Source organism: Lampris incognitus, chromosome 3 (assembly GCF_029633865.1).
Source record: "Lampris incognitus isolate fLamInc1 chromosome 3, fLamInc1.hap2, whole genome shotgun sequence".
Taxonomy (NCBI): domain Eukaryota; kingdom Metazoa; phylum Chordata; class Actinopteri; order Lampriformes; family Lampridae; genus Lampris; species Lampris incognitus.
In genome coordinates, this window is record NC_079213.1 from 95709225 (window position 1) to 95732572 (window position 23348).

The 23348-nt window shown below is 42.5% G+C and overlaps 1 protein-coding gene across 2 annotated transcripts in view; it reads right to left on the bottom strand.

Moving 5' to 3' along the window:
• Positions 1-18126: 18126 nt before the first annotated feature.
• Positions 18127-23348, bottom strand: part of midn (midnolin) — a 36045-nt gene continuing 30823 nt past the window's right edge. For both annotated transcript variants that reach the window (XM_056276969.1, XM_056276970.1), the window contains exon 8: positions 18127-22146. In XM_056276969.1, the coding sequence (XP_056132944.1) occupies positions 21884-22146 (263 nt within the window). In that variant the 3' untranslated portion in view covers positions 18127-21883. The remainder of the gene's footprint in view (positions 22147-23348) is intronic.

The window sequence follows — 23348 nt, forward strand, 5'->3', positions numbered from 1 at the left end:
TGGCATGTTAAATATGCTCAGATGGGCAATGTTGTGCATTGTTATGCCAGGCTACATCATATGATGCTATGCCGGTCAGGTTTGATGTCTGTATTGCATCATGACATGTGATGTGTTGCGCTACCGTCTCCTTAGAGATGCTGCATCACTGTCAGGTCAGGTGCTACAATGAGGTAAAGAGAAGGACAATTAGGTAGACAACCTTAAACGGGATTCTTGTCTTGTACAGTCTTTGGCATAAAGCGTTTCCCCGTTAATTCGACTTCATTGTTTTTATATTTCTGGGTAGGATTTATTCATATATATATATATATATATATATATATATACATATATACACTACCGTTCAAAAGTTTGGGATCACCCAAACAATTTTGTGTTTTCCATGAAAAGTCACACTTATTCACCACCATATGTTGTGAAATGAATAGAAAATAGAGTCAAGACATTGACAAGGTTAGAAATAATGATTTGTATTTGAAATAAGATTTTTTTTACATCAAACTTTGCTTTCGTCAAAGAATCCTCCATTTGCAGCAATTACAGCATTGCAGACCTTTGGCATTCTAGCTGTTAATTTGTTGAGGTAATCTGGAGAAATTGCACCCCACGCTTCCAGAAGCAGCTCCCACAAGTTGGATTGGTTGGATGGGCACTTCTTTGAGCAGATTGAGTTTCTGGAGCATCACATTTGTGGGGTCAATTAAACGCTCAAAATGGCCAGAAAAAGAGAACTTTCATCTGAAACTCGACAGTCTATTCTTGTTCTTAGAAATGAAGGCTATTCCATGCGAGAAATTGCTAAGAAATTGAAGATTTCCTACACCGGTGTGTACTACTCCCTTCAGAGGACAGCACAAACAGGCTCTAACAGGTACTATTTAATGAAGATGCCAGTTGGGGACCTGTGAGGCGTCTGTTTCTCAAACTAGAGACTCTAATGTACTTATCTTCTTGCTCAGTTGTGCAACGCGGCCTCCCACTTCTTTTTCTACTCTGGTTAGAGCCTGTTTGTGCTGTCCTCTGAAGGGAGTAGTACACACCGGTGTAGGAAATCTTCAATTTCTTAGCAATTTCTCGCATGGAATAGCCTTCATTTCTAAGAACAAGAATAGACTGTCGAGTTTCAGATGAAAGTTCTCTTTTTCTGGCCATTTTGAGCGTTTAATTGACCCCACAAATGTGATGCTCCAGAAACTCAATCTGCTCAAAGAAGTGCCCATCCAACCAATCCAACTTGTGGGAGCTGCTTCTGGAAGCGTGGGGTGCAATTTCTCCAGATTACCTCAACAAATTAACAGCTAGAATGCCAAAGGTCTGCAATGCTGTAATTGCTGCAAATGGAGGATTCTTTGACGAAAGCAAAGTTTGATGTAAAAAAAATCTTATTTCAAATACAAATCATTATTTCTAACCTTGTCAATGTCTTGACTCTATTTTCTATTCATTTCACAACATATGGTGGTGAATAAGTGTGACTTTTCATGGAAAACACAAAATTGTTTGGGTGATCCCAAACTTTTGAACGGTAGTGTATATATATACACACACACACACACACACACACACACACACACACACACACACACACATTAGCGCACTCATCAGCTGCTAATGCGGTACCACATTAGCAGCTGATGAGTGCGCGATGCACAAAACAGGCCTGTACTGCAATGTATTAAAACTTTTTTTTTTCTGTATCTGTATTGATATTCCGCTCCTCGTTAGTTCACCACTTATAACAACACCATTGACAGTTTCGGGGGAAAAAAACGCTATATGTTCCATCCATCCATTCATTATCCAAACCGCTTATCCTATGCAGGGTCGTGGGGATGCTGGAGCCTATCCCACCAGTCATTGGGCAGCAGGCAGGGAGACACTCTGGACAGGCCACTAGTCCATCACACACACAACACACACACCTAGGGACAATTTAGTATGGCTAATTTACCTGACCTACATGTCTTTGGACTGTAGGAGGAAACGGGAGCACCCGGAGGAAAGCCATGCAGACACGGGGAGACAATGCAAACTCCACACAGAGGACAACCTGGGATGACCCCTGAGGTTGGACTACCCTGGGGCTCGGACCCGCGACCTTCTTGCTGTGAGGCAAATGTGCTAACCACTGCACCACTGCATATTATATATATATTAAAATACATAATTTTTAATTGGAAGGTATTACTTGGGCTGTAAAAACTGGTGAACAGACTCTTTTATAGGAGCTGCTCAGTAACTGATGGTTGGGGGGGGGGGAGAAAGAGAGAGTCTGAGAGAGAGAGAGAGAGAGAGAGAGAGAGAGAGAGAGAGAGAGAGAGAGAGAGAGAGAGAGAGAGAGAGAGAGTCTCACTTTATCAGAGAAAACCAGAGAGAAAACCAGAATGAGGTGGTGGAGGCTCAGCCCATGTCACTGCCACAGCTGCTAAAAGGTCACTGGAGCAACTGCAAGCAACAGTTCCTGATCTTTCACTCAAAAGAAGAAGAACAGAGAGTCAAAAGACTCCAAGGAAAATAACGCTTGACACGCAACCCGAGAGCTAATTGTAAAAGAGACCACAGCGCTCTTAGCAGGTGGAGCCCAGCGTACTGATGCATGTCACATAACAACCAATGTACAAACAGTAAAAGGAGGTAAGACATGGACAACAATGGTGGCGAAACTGGAGAGTACTATAATGTGTTAGGGTTAACCCTAACCCTAACTGCCAGGAAAGATCATAAATCTCCCCATCTACATATCTTCAAAATGTTTTTTTGATTGTCTCTGTGAATGTAATGGATGGTTTGAACCACCAGGAGTGTCTCTAATTATGCCTTGGACTTACGTAGTCACTTGGAGCGTCTTAACGTCATGGACTTTTTCAGTTATTACAGATTTGCTTATCCCGACAGTTGCAGTCCCAACACTAACAAGCTGATTAACATTAAACCAAACATTCATTTTCTTCAGGGCCTCCAACTGGAAATTCACATAAATAAAAGTATTTTCATACACCAGTGACAAGCAATGCAAGGCCACCTGAGGAGCTTTTTCACTGAGCTGCTTGAGCTATTTCTGTTGCCAAGAAGTTTGAGCTGCTTAAAAATAATACCCACTTGAATCAGACATTTTATACATTGTTAGCTATGTTTGCATTTACTGTACACACCGACTCTACTTGAGATACTGTCATGTAGACCTTAACAGTTTGGATACGGGTGATTTCCAAAATCTTATCTGGTTTCTAACTGGTCAGAAGTGTTTGATTAGCTAGTGCCAAATGTCTGGGTGGGTGTACACATCCTGTTTATCCAGGTTCCGGGGTTTATTTTAACCATGACCCCTGTGCCATTTCCCCCAGGGTTCATGAGGTTAGGCTCCGAGGGCAGTTCATCAATGATAGGGACAGCTGAAGTGTGTGTGTGGGGGGGTGAGGGGATATGTCAGTGTGTGCTTGTGTGCACGCACATGTGTATTTTAGTTTGGAAATGTTCAACACTGGCCTGTTCAGGGCATCACAAAGTAATCGTGTGTGTGTGTGTGTGTGTGTGTGTGCAGGGGGAGGGAACAGTCTGAAAAGATATCAAAGGTCCTCTTCACAGCCTCACAGCTGCATAAATATCCATCAGGTAACAGAACGCCATTCTTCTCTTCAAACTGTGCAGGGAACAAACAAAAATAGACAAAAGACAACAAGGTCCCCGCTGACCATGCAAACAGCCCTGGGTCTTACAGATGAGGAGTTTGTCCAAGCTCAGATGTTTATGTCCTGACCTCAAGAAACAGACCTCTTTGGTGCATTCCCTCCATTACTCGGCAGCGCAGATGGGGCTGTCATTGGAGAAAAGAGGTTGTTGGTCACCTTATGTAACACGATGTTAAGTAGTTGTTGTATAATACCTAGGAGAAGAGTCCGAGGTTGGTACAAACAACTGAGGCCGGCATACACAGCAGGACAGTGCCTCAGTAAAGGAAAAGTCAATCTTCACCAAGCTTGCAGCACCATGGAGAAATGCAGCTTCTGTAAAAGCCTAGAAATGAGAATGTAGGGTAGCAGAATGCAAATGGCGAAAATCAGGCCTTCCCATCCACTATGACATTTATAAGGAAAACCTGCATGAACGTAACCTTTTTTTTAAATAATGCAAGACAATCCTACTTCTCTGATATGATTTTAAAAAAAACTCTAACAATGCTTGTGTTCTATTTTTAGTTTTTCATAGTCTGACTAGTCTTTCAGTGTCAACTCCCGCTGAACATTTATTGGCCTGTAAATCATCATAATCAGCAGTCACTGAGGGTCGAGTATGACTGTCCTCCTTCTAGGTCCTTGTGGGTGTCCTTGCGGGGGGACGCCTGCATGTGACAGCTTTTTATGTGGAGAGGCTGATGCGCCTGTAGCCATCACACGGTCTTTGGCAGGGGGTGGCCAGAGTCCAATGGCATGGAGAACCAAGACAATTGGGGACCACCCTCTATTGCAGCCTTCATCTGCCTTCACTGGCATTGTCTTCCGCTAGTTCCGCTGTTGAGGTCTTTGTTGGATCGCACTTCGTCTGGAATTTCCCCTTTGACCTATCTGTCTTGGATGACCCTACAAGGAGCCAAGCTCCAGAAGGCATAGCTCTTGGATCATTGGTACATGCAAGCTTCGCCACCACAACAAGGTGGCGAGGCCTGTATATGCAATGAGTTCACTGAGTTTTTCAGAGATAAAATTAACAATTAGAAGTTCTATAAATCATCTGGCATAAAATGTATTACCTTTTTATCCAGGTAAAATGACTTCAATAATAATGTCTGAATTCAAGACCATTGATCATCATACCCTGAAGAAAATTGTCACGCAATTAAATCTATCTACCTACTGTCTTGATCCTTTGCCTACTGTGTTTATCAAAGAGTATTTCCATTATTTATTAAAAGACATGCTACGAATTGTTAACTATTCGATTTCATCTGGCCTCTTCTCACAGGGTCCAAAAACGGCAGTTATTAAACCCCTACTAAAGAAAACTCTAGATTCCTCTGTACTTAATAACTACAGACCAATTTCAAATCTACTATTTATAGGTAAGGTCAATGAGAAGGTTTTTTTTTTCAATCAGCAGCTTATTTGTTTCCTTAAGATTAATGATTTATTTGACATCTTCCAATCTGGATTTCAGCTCAACCACAGTACTGAGACAATGCCAATTAAGGTGGTTAATGACATCCATCTTAACTTTGCCACTGTCAACATATCAGTTCTAGTTTTATTGGATTTAAGTGCTGCATTTGATACTGTTAACCATTCTATACCATTAGCTAGACTAGAAAACTGGGTCAAACTACCTAATATGGTCCTTCGCTGGTACAGGTCATACCTGCAAGACAGAGATTGCTTTGTCTCCATTGGCAGCTTTGTCTCCCAGAAGGTTAATGTGACATGTGGAGTTCCTCAAGGATCAATCCTTGGGTCTCTCTTATTCAATCTTTACATGCTACCATTAGGAAAGCATTTGCAGCACAACAATATTGCCTACCATCATTATGCTGATGATACACACATTTATATTGCCCTCTCACCCTCTGATTATAGTCCAATTGATTCCCTATGTCAGCGGTCGGGAACCTATGGCTCGCGAGCCATATATGGGTCTTCCGGTGACGGCATATGGCTCCCAGACAATTTTGAGTTGAAAATTTTTTTAAAAAAAATCAGTTTGGAACTGATTTTAAAATACTTGTGATATTTCTTAATAATACTGTGTCATTTTAAAGTAAACAGAAATTAGTTTTGAAGATAAATTTCACGGGTCACGGTCGTGGGTCGGGTCGGGAACCAATGGCTCGCGAGCATGTCCGGGTCATTGTAAAGGCGAAGAAATCAATTTTATCAGATAGCCAACTAGTTTATCCGCTTCAACCCTTGTAACGGAAAAGATGGCGAAAAGAAAAAAAGACGATGATTACCGTGCATTCCAGGCTGCGTGGACAGAGGAATTTGCATTTGTGGAGAGAGCAGGATCTGCGGTATGTCTAATATGCAATGATAAAATGCATCGATGAAACGGTCAAATATAAAGCGGCACTTCGATACGCACCATGCTTCATTTGCATGGAAATATCCAGCGGGGGACGGCAGGAAAAGGGCATGCGAGGAGCTACAGCGGAGAGTGCAGACGAGTCAGCAGCAACTACGTGTGTGGACCAAGCAAGGTGACGGGAATTCCGCTAGCTTTGCGGGTGCTTTGGCAATAGTAAGGAATGGAAAGTCATTCACAGATGGCGAGTATGCCAAAACACTCATGCTTGATGTGGCCAATGAACTGTTTGATGACTTCCCAAATAAAGACAAGATAATCAAACGAATAAAAGACATGCCCCTGTCAGCAAGAACTGTGCACGATCGTAGCATCATGATGGCAAATCAAGTCGAGGAAACAAATTAAGGACATAAACGCCGGGACATACTTTTCTCTCGCGTTAGATGAGTCAACAGACGTTAGCCATCTATCTCAGTGCAGTATAATTGCCAGGTATGCTGCAGGTGACACACTGCGTGAGGAAAGCTTGGCTGTTTTGCCAATGAAAGGGACAACAAGAGGAGAGGATTTATTCACGTCTTTCATGGAGTTTGCTAAAGAAAAAAAACTACCGATGGATAAACTTATTTCTGTCTGTACTGATGGTGCACCCTGTATGTTGGGGAAGAACAAAGGATTTGTAGCGCTTCTCCGTGAACATGAAAAGAGAGCCATCCTAAGTTTTCATTGCATCCTGCACCAGGAGGCGCTTTGCGCTCAGACGAGTGGATAGGGGCTTGGTGAGGTGATGTCGCTGGTCATTCGAGTGGTCAACTTTATTGTTGCCCGAGCTTTAAATGATCGCCAGTTTAAAGCTCTGTTAGAAGAAGTTGGGAATCATTATCCCGGTCTGCTTTTACACAGCAACGTGCGTTGGTTGTCAAGGGGGAAGGTGCTCAGCCGTTTTGCAGCTTGCCTGAGTGAAATCCGGACTTTTCTTGAAATGAAAGGCGTCAAGCATCCTGAGCTAGACAACACTGACTGGCTCCTGCAGTTTCACTATCTCGTGGACATAACTGGCCATCTGAACCAGCTCAATGTGAAAATGCAAGGTATTGGAAATACAATCTCATCCCTTCAACAAGCAGTGTTTGCATTTGAAAGCAAGCTGGAAGTCTTTCTCAGGGACATTGAAACAGGTCGTCTTCTGCACTTTGAAAGACTGCAACAATTTAGAGATGCATGCTTAGCAAGTGACTCCACTCAACATCTGGATCTCCAGCAGCTAGCTGGCTTTACGTCCAATCTCCTGCAGTCAGGAGATTGGACGGAGATTGGAGAATTTCGTGCGTGCACTGGTCTTTTCAAGTTCATCACTCATCCACATGAGTGTGCAGTGGACAAAATCGACCTGACATGCATCCCCGGGGTCTCTATCGGAGACTTTGAGCTGGAAGTTGCTGACCTGAAGGCATCAGACATGTGGATGAGTAAGTTCAAGTCACTTAATGGAGAGTTGGAAAGTCTTGCGCGACAGCGAGCAGAGCTGGCGAGGGAACACAAGCGGACAGAAATGAAAAATCTTCAACCTGAAGACCAGCTGATTCTTAAAACTTGGAACGAGCTTCCTGTGACATACCACACAATGCAGCGTGTGAGTATTGCCGTATTGACCATGTTTGGCTCTACATATGCTTGTGAGCAGTCATTCTCGCATATGAGGAACATTAAGACCAACCTACGCTCACGTTTAACTGATGGAAGCCTCAACGCCTGCATGAAGCTCAGCCTCACCACGTATGAACCAGACTACAAGGCCATCAGCAAAACCATGCAGCACCAGAAGTCGCATTAAAAGTAAGACATATTTAATTTATTATACGTTAAAAATACTATATGGCTCTCGATGAAATATATTTAGAAATATTTGCCTTTTATGGCTCTCCCAGTCAAAGAGGTTCCTGACCCCTGGACTAGGTGGTCACCAAAGTCTCTGGGCTCTTTTCTTTTTTTTTTTTGTTAACCTCGTCTGTAATTTCTGACACACACCAGACCCACAACTGTGGAACCCGATTTGCCTTGATTTGATGATTTGAAAGCCCTCAGGAAGCAGTTGGCGACCAAAGGGTGGCCGTTAAAGCGCCCCGGCCACCGGTGGTGTGACGAAGCGTCACCGTCACAGGCCCGGGACCGTCGCTCTGACGGAGATTCGTCGCGACCAGAAATCTACTGAGCTGCTCATCCGCAAACTGCCTTACATCTGCCTGGTAAGAGAGATCGCCCAGGAAAAGAACGCCAAAAGAAACGGTATTTAGCAGAATTTACCTAAATTAGCAAATTTTAACTCTTTAAAAACCGTAACATCGTTATTATGACACGAGATGCCGCTCCATTCCCAGTGTCATGTCGTTAGCGTCATCGTTAGCGCTGGTAACAACTATTAAATGGTGCATATTAGCATTGTCAGTGTACGGGGACTTGATGATAACTTGATATGTTCGTTTATTGCATTTAGGATACACGTTTATACGATGGCAATGATGCCTTATAGTGGTGTTAAAACACCACCCGGTACGATACAGTAGCACTGGCTAGCCAATACGTAACCCTTTCCGGTATCCATGGTAACGTTTGCATGCGTGATGCAACTTTCCATATTAAATCGGCTAACGAGTAACTATTTACCAAAGAAAAAAAAGACAAGACTTTTTAAAGAATTTAATAATTTATTCAAACGTCTTTACTTTTACTTTTAGTTCTTTACTTCATCCTACGCCCTTTTTGAACATGGTCCAGTTATTGAGTCATTACAGAGAGTTTGCAAAATAAGTTTACTATTATTTCCACTTGTTCTTGTATTCCTGCCTGTTTATTTTATTTGTCATTTTAGCATGTTCAAAATAAAATCAATCTAATCTGAAATCTGAAAACAAAGACGATAAGAATGTGTTTAATCTGCCCCTGAATTTGTCCAATATAAGGATTTATTTTTCTTCAATGTACCATCATGCCATGTTTCTATTTGTCCCACTTTAAATAGAAATAAATCAAGATGAGACCAGATTTAAATTGTACTGTAACAGGAAATTTATTCCAGGGTCTGGTAGTAGTATGCTACCTAAGTTCAAATAATTAACTAATGGACTGGAACGTATCCTCCCTAAAAAAAAAAAAGTTAACCCTTTGCTTTAAGTAAACGCACAAAAAATAATATAAAGTAAAATAAATGATCTTCTACTATAATTTGTAAGTTATCAATTATTAAGATTAATGCTTGTTCGTTTTAATAATTGTCTGTGTTTGTGTGTGAGACTAAGGGCATACTCACACTTGGCACGGTTGGCTTGTACCGTGCCCGAGCATGATTGTACCCCCTCTCCACTTAATAAAAGACTTACCTAGCCTCTTTGACAAACGCATACGCATCACGTCTTTAGCTGTAGTTCTCTGTAGTTTCCATTTTCTCGGCAGGCGTCACGTGAGCTGACTGGGCTCCACCAGCACTGGCTCAACGAAATGAATGGGTGATAACAATTACTTGAACCTACTAGTAGGTTTAGTCAGCCCTACTTGCCCATATACGTATTTGGGACAGATGTGTGATGATAACCTAACTCATATCCTATTCAATAAACTGATAACAGTCAAATCGGGTGCCCACTTGCACATTCAAGTTCAATTTAAGGTTCAAGTTTATTTATGCACCGCAGCACAGAGCCCGACCCTCTCAATCCCGCTGGAATAATTAATCTGAGCCTGAACCGACATGATCGAGTTAAGCCTGACAGGGTTCGGTTTGAGAATTGCAAACTCTAGTGTTCAGTCATTTACATTTTCCCACATAACGAGATTCAAGAATGAGTTTCAACTTTTGCTGTGTATTTTGAGCACAAAATGAAAGAAAGCAAACAATCGGAGCCTGACGCTCCTAATTCACTCAGTTAATTTCCCTCATCAGATTATTTGTCTCTATCTGGCGTGACATGCATTTGCTGCATCCATGCCATTGTAATAATGTGAAAATATTTACCCACTGGCTAGATTTTAAGTGCAACATATCAGGTCAGGGATCTGAAGGCTTTCAGATGGATCTGCATCATCAGAATAATAACGGTTATTTGCACAACACTTTTTAAAAACCTGCTGTGCTTCACAACAAAGTGGAATGGAAATAAAAGCAAAGAAGTGCGGTTGGGATATGTGATGATTTATTTTATTCCTTTAAGAGCACCTCAAATTTTGTATGACAACATAATTTGACAGTAATAACTTACAGATGTGGAATACGTCATACTAATTGACGGCACATTAAAATGGGGCTCAAGTGAGCAAGGATGTCTCATTTTGTTAAATGTCTGTTGCTTCAACTCCTCTCTCCTCTCATTTCTGTATGTTTTTATTTCTGTGATTGTGACACGTGCCATGGGGACGGTTCGAGATGAAGGCAGACATGGTTTTAGGCGATTAACATAGGCTTTATTTACTAATGTTTTTCACTCGCGTGGGCCAGTGTGCTGCTCCGACGTGAGCCACGCCCCTCTCTCCGCTTGCAGCCAAGGCTAAACCACGCCCGTCCACCACATTGGTGTATGTGGTTATTTGCATAGAGAGCAGGGAAGTGAGATCTGATCACAAGTGGTCACTCGAGACGCATGTGGACATGCATTCTAGGACGCATTGCCAGGTGTGAACTGATGTACTTAGAGCTGTCCATTTGTGATTACCCAAGACACCAGGTCTAAACAGCCTCTAAGTGAGCAAGTCAGTGTTCATAAGCCCTACAAAACAAGAAAGTTTTGAGCTTGGATTTAAAAGTTGCCACATTTTGGGTGTATCTAAGTATTTCTGGGAGGTTGTTCTAGGTGTAAGAAGCATAATGTCTGAATGACACTTCACCATGTGTTGTCTTAGGTCTATAAACAGTTAGTAGTCCTTTTCCAGATGACCTAAGGGTTCTTAATGGTTCATACAGAATAAGAACATCTAGGAAATATTTTGGCCCCAAGCCATTTAGGGTTTTATAGACTAATAAACGAATTTTAAATTCAACTCTCTGGCACAGTGGAAGCCAGTGAGAACTAGTGGGACATGGTCATATTTTTTAGTTTTTGTGAGTACCCTTGCAGCTGCATGTTGAACATGCTGTAGTTTTCAGAGAGTTTTTTTAGGAAGGCCGGTGTACAACCTGTACTATCCTACGATAGATGAAAGCATGGATAAGCTTTTCCAGGTCTGTTCTGGATAGTAGGCCTCCAAGCTTTGCTATATTTTTAAAGTAGTAATATGTTGACTTTGTTAATGCAATAACACTCAAGTTTCTAGCCTTATTTGTTGTCTATAGTGATAGAGATTTTAGGTAGCCACTGACCTTAATTCCCTAATTTTTTGGAAATCAAAAACGACTACCTCTGTTTTGTCCTTGTTTAGCTGGACATCCAGTCATTTTATCAGGGAACACGATGACATAGGGCAGGGGTCAGGAACCTTTTTGACTGGGAGAGCCATAAAAGCCAAATATTTCTAAATATATTTCATCGAGAGCCATATAGTATTTTTAACGTATAATAAATTAAATATGTCTTACTTTTAATGCGACTTCTGGTGCTGCATGGTTTTGCTGATGGCCTTGTAGTCTGGTTCATACGTGGTGAGGCTGAGCTTCATGCAGGCGTTGAGGCTTCCATCAGTTAAACGTGAGCGTAGGTTGGTCTTAATGTTCCTCATATGCGAGAATGACTGCTCACAAGCATATGTAGAGCCAAACATGGTCAATACGGCAATACTCACACGCTGCATTGTGTGGTATGTCACAGGAAGCTCGTTCCAAGTTTTAAGAATCAGCTGGTCTTCAGGTTGAAGATTTTTCATTTCTGTCCACTTGTGTTCCCTCGCCAGCTCTGCTCGCTGTCGCGCAAGACTTTCCAACTCTCCATTAAGTGACTTGAACTTACTCATCCACATGTCTGATGCCTTCAGGTCAGCAACTTCCAGCTCAAAGTCTCCGATAGAGACCCCGGGGATGCATGTCAGGTCGATTTTGTCCACTGCACACTCATGTGGATGAGTGATGAACTTGAAAAGACCAGTGCACGCACGAAATTCTCCAATCTCCGTCCAATCTCCTGACTGCAGGAGATTGGACGTAAAGCCAGCTAGCTGCTGGAGATCCAGATGTTGAGTGGAGTCACTTGCTAAGCATGCATCTCTAAATTGTTGCAGTCTTTCAAAGTGCAGAAGACGACCTGTTTCAATGTCCCTGAGAAAGACTTCCAGCTTGCTTTCAAATGCAAACACTGCTTGTTGAAGGGATGAGATTGTATTTCCAATACCTTGCATTTTCACATTGAGCTGGTTCAGATGGCCAGTTATGTCCACGAGATAGTGAAACTGCAGGAGCCAGTCAGTGTTGTCTAGCTCAGGATGCTTGACGCCTTTCATTTCAAGAAAAGTCCGGATTTCACTCAGGCAAGCTGCAAAACGGCTGAGCACCTTCCCCCTTGACAACCGACGCACGTTGCTGTGTAAAAGCAGACCGGGATAATGATTCCCAACTTCTTCTAACAGAGCTTTAAACTGGCGATCATTTAAAGCTCGGGCAACAATAAAGTTGACCACTCGAATGACCAGCGACATCACCTCACCAAGCCCCTGGCCACACGTCTGAGCGCAAAGCGCCTCCTGGTGCAGGATGCAATGAAAACTTAGGATGGCTCTCTTTTCATGTTCACGGAGAAGCGCTACAAATCCTTTGTTCTTCCCCAACATACAGGGTGCACCATCAGTACAGACAGAAATAAGTTTATCCATCGGTAGTTTTTTTTCTTTAGCAAACTCCATGAAAGACATGAATAAATCCTCTCCTCTTGTTGTCCCTTTCATTGGCAAAACAGCCAAGCTTTCCTCACGCAGTGTGTCACCTGCAGCATACCTGGCAATTATACTGCACTGAGATAGATGGCTAACGTCTGTTGACTCATCTAACGCGAGAGAAAAGTATGTCCCGGCGTTTATGTCCTTAATTTGTGTTTCCTCGACTTGATTTGCCATCATGATGCTACGATCGTGCACAGTTCTTGCTGACAGGGGCATGTCTTTTATTCGTTTGATTATCTTGTCTTTATTTGGGAAGTCATCAAACAGTTCATTGGCCACATCAAGCATGAGTGTTTTGGCATACTCGCCATCTGTGAATGACTTTCCATTCCTTACTATTGCCAAAGCACCCGCAAAGCTAGCGGAATTCCCGTCACCTTGCTTGGTCCACACACGTAGTTGCTGCTGACTCGTCTGCACTCTCCGCTGTAGCTCCTCGCATGCCCTTTTCCTGCCGTCCCCCGCTGGAGATTTCCATGCAAATGAAGCATGGTGCGTATCGAAGTGCCGCTTTATATTTGACCGTTTCATCGATGCATTTTATCATTGCATATTAGACATACCGCAGATCCTGCTCACTCCACAAATGCAAATTCCTCTGTCCACGCAGCCTGGAATGCACGGTAATCATCGTCTTTTTTTCTTTTCGCCATCTTTTCCGTTACAAGGGTTGAAGCGGATAAACTAGTTGGCTATCTGATAAAATTGATTTCTTCGCCTTTACAATGACCCGGACATGCTCGCGAGCCATTGGTTCCCGACCCGACCCACGACCGTGACCCGTGAAATTTATCTTCAAAACTAATTTCTGTTTACTTTAAAATGACACAGTATTATTAAGAAATATCACAAGTATTTTAAAATCAGTTCCAAACTGATTTTTTTTATTTTTTTCAACTCAAAATTGTCTGGGAGCCATATGCCGTCACCGGAAGACCCATATATGGCTCGCGAGCCATAGGTTCCCGACCGCTGACCTAGTCAACTGACGTCCTCTGCGTGGCTCGGGACACGTGCGTTTTGTAGCAGCTGTAAGATGGTTGCTCACAGACCCAAGAACACCAGGAACGGGATCTGCATATTTATTCTAACGAAAGTCGGATGGGGCACAGTCAATTCACACACAGTGGCAAGCTGTCTCACACTCCCCATTACAAGAGCTGCTCGACTTTTGCCGCGAATTCGCAGCCACGTCACTCCTGTGTCTCTTGTGTGTCACTAATTGAAGTCCCCCTTACTATAACAGGTAAACCGGAACAACATATTTATTTGTTAAACATAAGGTTGGCGATATCCAGACTATAACAGAAAATATTACACACAGTTTTTGAGAATGTTCACCAAGAGAAAAAATACATAAACTAAAAATAACATGAACAAGTCAAGTTAAGTCAAGTCAATTTTTTTATATATAGCCAATATCACAAATTACAAATTTGCCTCAGTGGGCTTTACATCAACACGACATCATGTCCTTAGACCCCCCGCCCCCCTCCCCTCATCGGATACGGAACAACTATCTAAAAAAAAATCCTTTAACGGAGAAAAATAAGACGAAACTTCAGGGGGCGCAACAGAGGAGGGATCTCGCTCCTAAGACCATACTGACTCCGCTACACGTTTAAACTTCAAATGCGATTGGGTGCATTGACACCTGTACTTGGAGCTGTCCACATGTAATCGGATCACCCAAGACGCATGTTAATGCCAGGTGTAAGTAGCCCCACAAAGGTGTACCTATCTCAACTATGAGCTGTAGCACCAATATTTTTATACATTCTTTTTGTCATCTGTGCAACTTTGTCTTTTTTTGTTGTTATTTTTATTCAGTTACTTTTTCTTGCTGCTAATTTTATTGCCTTATCTTTTTATTTATTTCAATTCTTTCCTTTTTTAAATTAATCTTGTTATTGTAGCCTATTTTTTATGTAAAGCACACGATTGATTGAACTGCATGTGTGTATGAAATGCGCTCTATCAATAAAGTTGCCTTGCCTGGAAACGAAAGCGAGACAATAAATGACGAGCTACGTCGACTTCTGAACAGTAATCAATGGCCCTAACTCAAAACAAGCTTTGCCCCTAAACTCCACATCTCTTGTGGCTGCAATTAGTGCTGTCTGGTATATCAATCAATAGAAACAATTTGTTCTGCGTAAATCCTGACTGATACTCCAAGGGACACACTTTTGGGCTCTGAGATCTCAACATCACAGAAACGCCACTGGCTAAAAGATCTAAAAATAAAGATGCCCAGTTTCCTCACTGACAAAATGGTGCCTTGAAAGCAATGTGTTTGATGGCAAAGTTTTAATATTTTGCTCCTTATATCCCTAACAGCCTTCATTTTCCTGAAAGGTAAGGCCACTACAAACAAACAAATAAATAAATAAATCTTGCCCTGCAGTCTTTGGTACAATGACAAGAGTATGAATAGAAGAACAAAGAAAGACTTTGACGTCAGGTGAGAGCCCAGATTTGACTGCTCTCGTACAAACAGGCACAAATACAATAGTTTTTCGGTGACACGACTTTATTCATACACACACACACACACACACACACACACACACACACACACACACACACACACACACACACACTATCACATGGGCCATGAACTCTCACTTCTACAAGAGGGCAAATACTGCTTCCTTACTTGAATTCTGACTTCTTGATTTTTTTTCCTGTTAGTCTAGGGTGGGTTCCTGTGAGTTGTGTATGTGTGTGTGTGGGCGCACGTGCATGCGTGCGTGTGTGCATGCTTGTATGTTTAGGTAACAGGAGGATACAGCTGAGTCCGTCTTATCTTAGATCACACAAAAATGTGTGAAACCCCAACTTCATGGAGCTCCTCTCGTTCCACTCCTCTCCTCGCTGGGTTTCAGTTTGCGGTGGCAGCTGTGAACAGTCTCTCCTCTCCATTTCCCTCTGTTCTCCTCTCTATAGGCAGTCACATACGCATAGAGAGCAAACTTGCAGTAAGCGCCATGTAGTGTGGAGGCTGAGACTGTCAGAGGCTGTTAGAAATAGGCGGCCATTTCTGAGAAGAGCCTCCTGACAGTTGCAGTATGACTGGAAGCCCTGTGAGTTTATCGGCTCGATGATGGACTTCTTGTTCTTGTGCAGCCACTAAAATGCAAATGTGTACAGTAACTGGTAATAGCTGGGGTGCACGGGAAGTTCAGCTAATGCAAGTCAGTTAGGTCAACATTCTCTCTAGGGTGTCTGTGCTGTTTGCATCTTCAAAATCTTAATTCAACTATTAACTCAAAGCATCGTATTCATCACTTCTATTTCCCTCCTGCCCATGGTTCTTAGATTTTTCCAAACTGTTTAGCATTGATACAATCTTGATATTGTTTCAAGCCTATGATGTTGTTTTAGTTTACTCCAGCACATTTAGAAGACTGCAAAATGTTTTTAGTCAAATCAACTTCAAGGCAATAACAACAGCAAAACCATTTAAGTCTGCCGGCAGATACTCATCTGCATAGGTCCGTGGAAGAAGTATGACATCAAACTTGCTATTGCAGTGTTACACATGCATACGTTTACAGAAATCAGAGTGCACTTTTTCCCCCCCATGAAAAGCTACAATGATGAACAACCAAACGGCTAGAAATCTAAGTCTCCTCAGAGTGTTCTTGATTTGCCTTTTTCACAGTGGAGGATCGTATTTAGATCTATCTCAGATTGAATTTAGGTCACCAAGATGGCTTGCTTCCATCGAACCACAACGTTTTTTTGCTGCCTGTCCGCGAAATCGGGAGAAATTAAGGACTATTAGTTCACTGATGAGCCAACGCATGCTTTGTCATCGATATTTTCTATCAGGCTCTGCTCATCAAACTGCAATGTTTGGGTCTTTATTCCCCACAGGCTAGGGACAAAAGGAGGCGGTGCATTGCTTGTATTTAGAAAGCCGCTAAGTGGGAGGCTTGCATTAACAAAATCCATCTTTCAGCAAGAGGGAGGGAGGCCAAGAGAGAAAAGGGCCAAGAGACACATTTCAACTCCTTGGCCATTATCTGTGCCATCAAAATGAAGGTGCAAAAAAACAATGCAATGCTTCTGGCCTCTGGCTGACTAGCTGCTGGGTGTCGGTGGTGGGGTGGGATGTTGATTGCTCAACTGAGGTTATTGCTTTTTAATGTGATGTATGCAATATTAACTATGCACCAAATCCTGGAGATGAAAACACATTTCATCCACGGCCGACTGTCAGCTATGTGTACCTCATGGAATATTTATTTCAGAACTCAGGTCACCAAATGTAACTCACATTTCTACAACAAATTAGTTCTGTGAACCAGAAATTGCCATCACTTACAACAGTACTGTTATAGCGCTTTCCTCAGTTATTCTCCACTCTTGGCTTTAGCTCCCATTAGATACTTTTCTGCATGTGTCATTTGCAGGCACATTTCTAATTATCTCAGTGAAGTTTTAACACCACCGGCCTTTTTTTTTTTGGCTTACTCTCACTTTCTTGCTTTCCATTAAACTAGCCAATGACTAAAACAAATTCATTATCATAAGTTCATGTGTTTTTTGTTTTCATGCTATGTTGGCTACTTCACTTCACACATTCGAGAAGGCCGCGTGCTGTGTTATTGGGGCACCGTCTGGGCGATACTTTGGCATACAGTAGGTGTTTGTCCTTTCAAGTTCGACCCTATTTCAGGTGTTTCCTGCCGCTCCAAGTCAAGCTGCTCTGTTGTCAGCCCTGCCAAGTAAAGAGACTCGGGCTACAAATGCTTCAAAGGACCTTTAGCTGTACATGTGTCAGGAAGCAAGGTTCACATGATGCACCACTTGCTCTTTCTCCTCTCTCTCTCTCTATCTCTGTGTTGCTCCACTTCAATATTCTGTCTCATCTTGAGCCCAGCACCTACTGACAGATGTGGAGGAAAACGTCCTTTGGCTCTCCCACTAAAATTATCTTGATGACCCCCTCCCTCCCCCCCAAACACACACATAAAATCCACGAACCCTACACCCCTCCCCTCTCTGTCGGACGGTATGGTGAGCTTGTCTTCTTATATACATTGAGGTTTCGATACTGGGAAAATGATACTTCATCGGTATGGTTCAGAGCTTCACCGCATTTTCAGATACCAGTCATATATATCTGGTTACCTGAAACGGAGTCCTATGTGAAACGCTTTACTGAGCCAAAACTTTTGCGGAAAACCTCAAACTGGAAGTTATCGAATGAACTCGTAATTAATACTCAGACAGACAACGAAATGTCCTCATTTTGCTTTTTATTCATTTATTACCTAAAAAAAAGAAAAATGTTCTATCACAAGTCACACTGAAATGTATTGCTTAAGAAAAAAAATATATTCATATAATTTTTAGGGTTGTTTTTTTTTCTTCTTTGTTTTGTCTTTTTTTTTTTTTTTTTTTGGGAAACTGATAATTTCCATTATATTCCACCAAAAACAAAAGTATAGGACATAGGCATCAATTGCTCTTAATGTCCCAACCACCTTCTCCCCCACTTTAGAAAATGCACAAAGAAATACATAATTCACAGTTACCATTTTGGTTTCATAAATTAATACAGTCACACATGTGCTACACCGGTCTAGAGCTAGAACATTGTAAATTGTATTCTTGAATCCTGTTATTATTTTCAATGGTTGGCTACAAGAAAGAACAGGCAACTTAACTGATGTGATCAGAATTCCACCAACATGTACCCCCCTCCCCCATCTTTATACCCCTGCCAACCCAACCCATTAGTTTAAATACCAGCAGCCCATTGTCTTTTTTGTTTTGTTTCATCTTTTTCAGTTTCACAAAGAAGTGAGGCACACACAGAATATAGTTCATACATATACAAAAGAAAAGTTAAATCAAATTTGGGAGGGAGTGGGGGTAAATTGTCCTTTAATAGGTTGAATCCAAGGAAACAGGAAGTGCATGTCGTCTGAAGTCCTCAGAGGACCTTTTCCATTCTGAATCAGGGCTATTTGTTGCCATGTAAGTAAGTACTGTGGTCAAAACTTCCTCAACGAACATAATGCGTTTTCCAAATTTGTAGCTCTTGCAGCTTGTTGGTGGGTAGGACAGAGTCAGAAGAAGGGTACGAGAGGAGGAGGACGAGGAACGGACAACGGAGAGACCATCGAGCATGGCAACACAACAGAGAAATGGGAGTAAGACAATATTTGAGGAATAAAACCGACCTTTTTAAGAGTTATCAATTCACTCAAACAAGCTTTACCCCTAAAAATCTACTACTCCCATGACTGCGACTACTATCGTGTCTTGTATATCAATCCATGGAAAACAATTTCTTCAGCTTAAATGTGACACTGACACTGCAAGGGCAACGTTTTAAGGCACAGAAGCCTTGACATAATAGAGACTCCACCAGCTAAAAGCACTAAACAAGAGATGCCCAGTGTCCTCAGTGACAAAAATGGTGCCTTGATGACAACACGTCTGACGACACACACAAAGTTCAAAAACTGAAAACATTTCCACCACCCCCCGCCCCATTGTCCCCAAGTGTCTCATTTTTAGTGAAAGTTAAGGCCACTTAAAAAAAAGATGAGGTTCACCAAAAAGGGTAATCTCTCACTGCAATCTCTGGGAGTGCAATCATGGTAAAGGTGGTCAATCAATCAGACATAGACAGATAAACAGACAGACAGTCAGGCTAGACGCTCCTCTAGAATGAGTTTGAACATGATGGAAAGTACTGTATTTCTGCTGGTCCATTGGTTCCCTGCTAATATGTCCATATATATGAGTCTTGGTTGTTAACAACGGTTGGGAGAAGGTGGCTAGATGGTTCGTAGGCTGTCTGGATCCTTGAGAAACATGGGGGGAAAGCCAGCGTTTTAGCATTTAGCGAGTCAGTTGCTCCTTTGCTCATCATCATCATCATCATCATCATGATCGTCACAGAGCAGGAATGTTCACTGCTCAACGAGTTATTAGTCCAGTCTTACTTCATCTGTTTTGGCTTTGCATCGCAATACTTGGAACAGGACACTGCTGTTCTAATGATGAAAAATTAAAAAGAAGAAAAATAATCTGACAAAAGCAGCGTTGTGTAATCTTTTTTTTTCTTTTTTACAAATTCATGCATGTTGTTGACCTCCATCCCCACAGCACCAGTTTTCTTAAGTCTTTTTTTTCTTCTTCCTTTTAACAATAGTAAAAAGATCAGTATATTTCACACTTTTGCATGCAAAGAAAAGTCATTCCCCCTCCCATTTTTATCTCCTCACGTGTAGCAGCAAAACTGTGAAAGGCCTAACCTGATATGTCAGTGGATGAACTAGTGGAGGCACTAGAAAATGACGCTGGATACAGACCCCCCCCCTCTTCTTTCTCTTGGCCAGAAATGGAAAATATAGACAATATTATCCGGCCGTACGGTCTAGGAATACAGTCTGACCTGTGTTTCCAGTGGACCTAAAATCGGGGAACCATCTTTAAAAGACCGGTGTCTCGTTCTGGTACGGTATAAAGTGATGATCCATGCATCCGCGGCACTGATCTTCATGAGCTGAGTAACTACGGGGATTTGGGGTGAATACAGTTTTGACCCAAAAAAAAAAAATTATGTTTTCAGACATGGGATACATGAAATCAATTTACACTGAAGACACACATACACACACACCCTCATAAACCCTTGCCAATTGTCACATTAATGTATACAAACCCTAATACAAACCCCCTAGCAAGTCCATTCAGGTCTGTACGATATAAGGTGGACTGAATGGAAATTCTTCCTCATCATTTGTTGTGGCTAAATGACTAATATATGAACGAGCTAATGAATGATTGAATGGATATATGTACTTATCGGTAGTCAATGACTTGACTAAAGCCACAGAGGGCTGCTGTTTTTTGAAAACAGCAGATAGGAAGAGAAATAAAAATAGATTTTTTTTCCATATACATCTTTAAAGATTTTTAAATCCTCTAAAGCACTTTCTGTTAATATCGATTCATTTGTTTATTCGTTTAATCATCCCTATCGACACCATTTGTTACTAAGATTGATATCAATACGTCTTCCATGTTATTTTTTTTAAATTTTTTTTATTCCGACTCCCCCAGGCCCCCCCACGTAATTTCTTGCACACTTTGACCAACTGTTTCAAATCATGGAAATGTGCAAATCAACGACTACTTTGAACTGTTATACGTAAACCTGAATGCTTTGTGAACAATGCTACATATTTTTGTTTAGAAAATAACAACGATCATAATAATAATAATAATAATGTCTACAGTTGGAAAAGAAGCATAACCCCTCTGTAACAGGTAAAAACAAGACTCTGTTGTGTGAGTTTTGAGATCAGTAAGAATGCCCGTTGCAGTAGTCCATAGGTTGGCAGCCTGATGATGGCTGCCTTCCATTCATGAGCTTGAGAAACACCGAAGCCTTACCAAGGCCTCGGCGCTCCTTTTCTGTTTACTAGTCCAGTGTGGATCTCTCCATAGCTGTCCAGAGTTCACCTTTTTTTGGGGGATGGGGGGGGGATGGGGACAAGTCGAAGAAATAAAACTCAACACCACTACCATCACCCACTGAATTGTGTCCCGTTCCAAGTTCGGGTATGGTTCGGTCTTGAATAGGGCAGCATGTCATCTGCAGTCTCTGTGTCTACGTTAAGCGTAGCTCAAGTCCTTTACCCCGTTAAGTCCAGGTTATTTTCCTTTCAACAACCAAGCATCGCAAGAATGTTCTGCTGTTTTTCACAAGGTTGGCTGTCAGGGACACGACGGGACAAGCTTCACTGGGGAGCATTTTTCCTGTGACAGCTGCTGGTCACAGGAAGCCTTTATGGTTACTGATTTCTGAATCATTTCATCATGAAAACCGATCTTCACACTACTGTTTTAACTCCTGCAAATCCATCCCCTTGAACAAAAACAAAACAAAAAACAAAAACCTCTAAAAAAAAAAAATCAATTCCACTCAATCCTTTCCCTCTCTCCTCATCTAAACGCCCAGGGGGGCTCCGGACCCTCTGGCTCAGGCAACAACGAACTCGGATTTCATGTCAGCCTTGACGTCAGGTTTCCACACAGAGTCTTCGAAGTCCAGGTCCAGGGAGCCTTCGCTGGACATGCTGCTGTTGCTGTTGCTGCGTCCAGCCTTGCGATTTGGCAGCCACTGATAGGGAGCGCGCTGGTCCCGCCTGGCCTTTCTCCGCAGGCGCTTCTGCTGCATCAACAGCTGCAGACGCTCCACCTTACAGCGGGTCGCACGGTTCTCCGTCTGACGCAGACGATCACCTATGCAGGAGGAGAGGAAGGGAAGAGGTAGTCAGTCAATGTAGGCACCGAGGCACTGTACATAGTGCATAAAAAACCTCATATTATTGTGTGTGTGTTTCAAAGAGAAAATGGGGGGTATACTGAGTTAGACAAGAGCAGGCAGAATACAAAAAAATATGGATGCTTCCTCAAACAAACGTATACACACACACACACATACACACACAATGCAAATTGAGAATTTTCTACTGAACCTTTATCCCTCCCTCAACACCGAGTATGGAAAATCTCCTTGAAAGTCCTGCGCGAGGCCAACGTGCTCAAAACAAGCAACAAAGAGACGGCGCCGTCTAATAGCTGCCCATCATAAACACACAACTAACTGCAGCTGACAGGCAACAATGGCTGGATGTGCGGCTAAATGCATTTCTAGCTGTTGATGTGCCTATAGGAGAACCTGGTCTCGGGGGGGGGGGGGGGGGGGGGGGCTTTGTGAACAGTATTGTGAATGCTTGCCTACAGCAGGCAAGTCAAGCCTAATTCCATTTATGCATATATTCAGGAGCTCGGACGGAAGGGAACGCAACCACAATCTATTAGCTAGCTCCATTAGTATCTGTCTGGGAATGAAATAATTAAATAATGGGCTAGAATGTCAATAACCCGAAGAACAGGACCCATCTCTCTGCTTCTCCTGTACGCGCTGGCACAAATTCACACACACGCACGTACATCACGCAGTCGCACAAAAACACATACAGAAGGTGGAGATACTCGCATGCACATGCATACGCAACGTACACAGAAGCGGCCATGCAGATGTACACACATAAACACAAACCTGTGTGTACACCCCCTTCCCCCACTCGCACACAAAACACATGCACACACACTGTGGCAGCAGCAGCCGCAGTAGCTTTTAACATGGATCGATGGCAAATTAAAAAGACCTATTGATTAAACCTTAGCTCTAGTGCAGCCATCCATCTCAGGCCCAGGACAACGCTATTGGCTTTCAATAGAAAATGCAAGCGAATGGAAATTGTAAGCAGAGAGAGAGTGAGAGAGAGAGGGAGCGAGGGAGAGAGAGAGTGATTGGCTTTTTTCTTCTTTTCCTTTTTTATGGTTGCAGCTTCCTGCTCCCAGCTCACTGACCCAACAACCCACCCCCCTACCAGCACCCCACCCTTCCACCCCCCTACACCCCACACACACATATA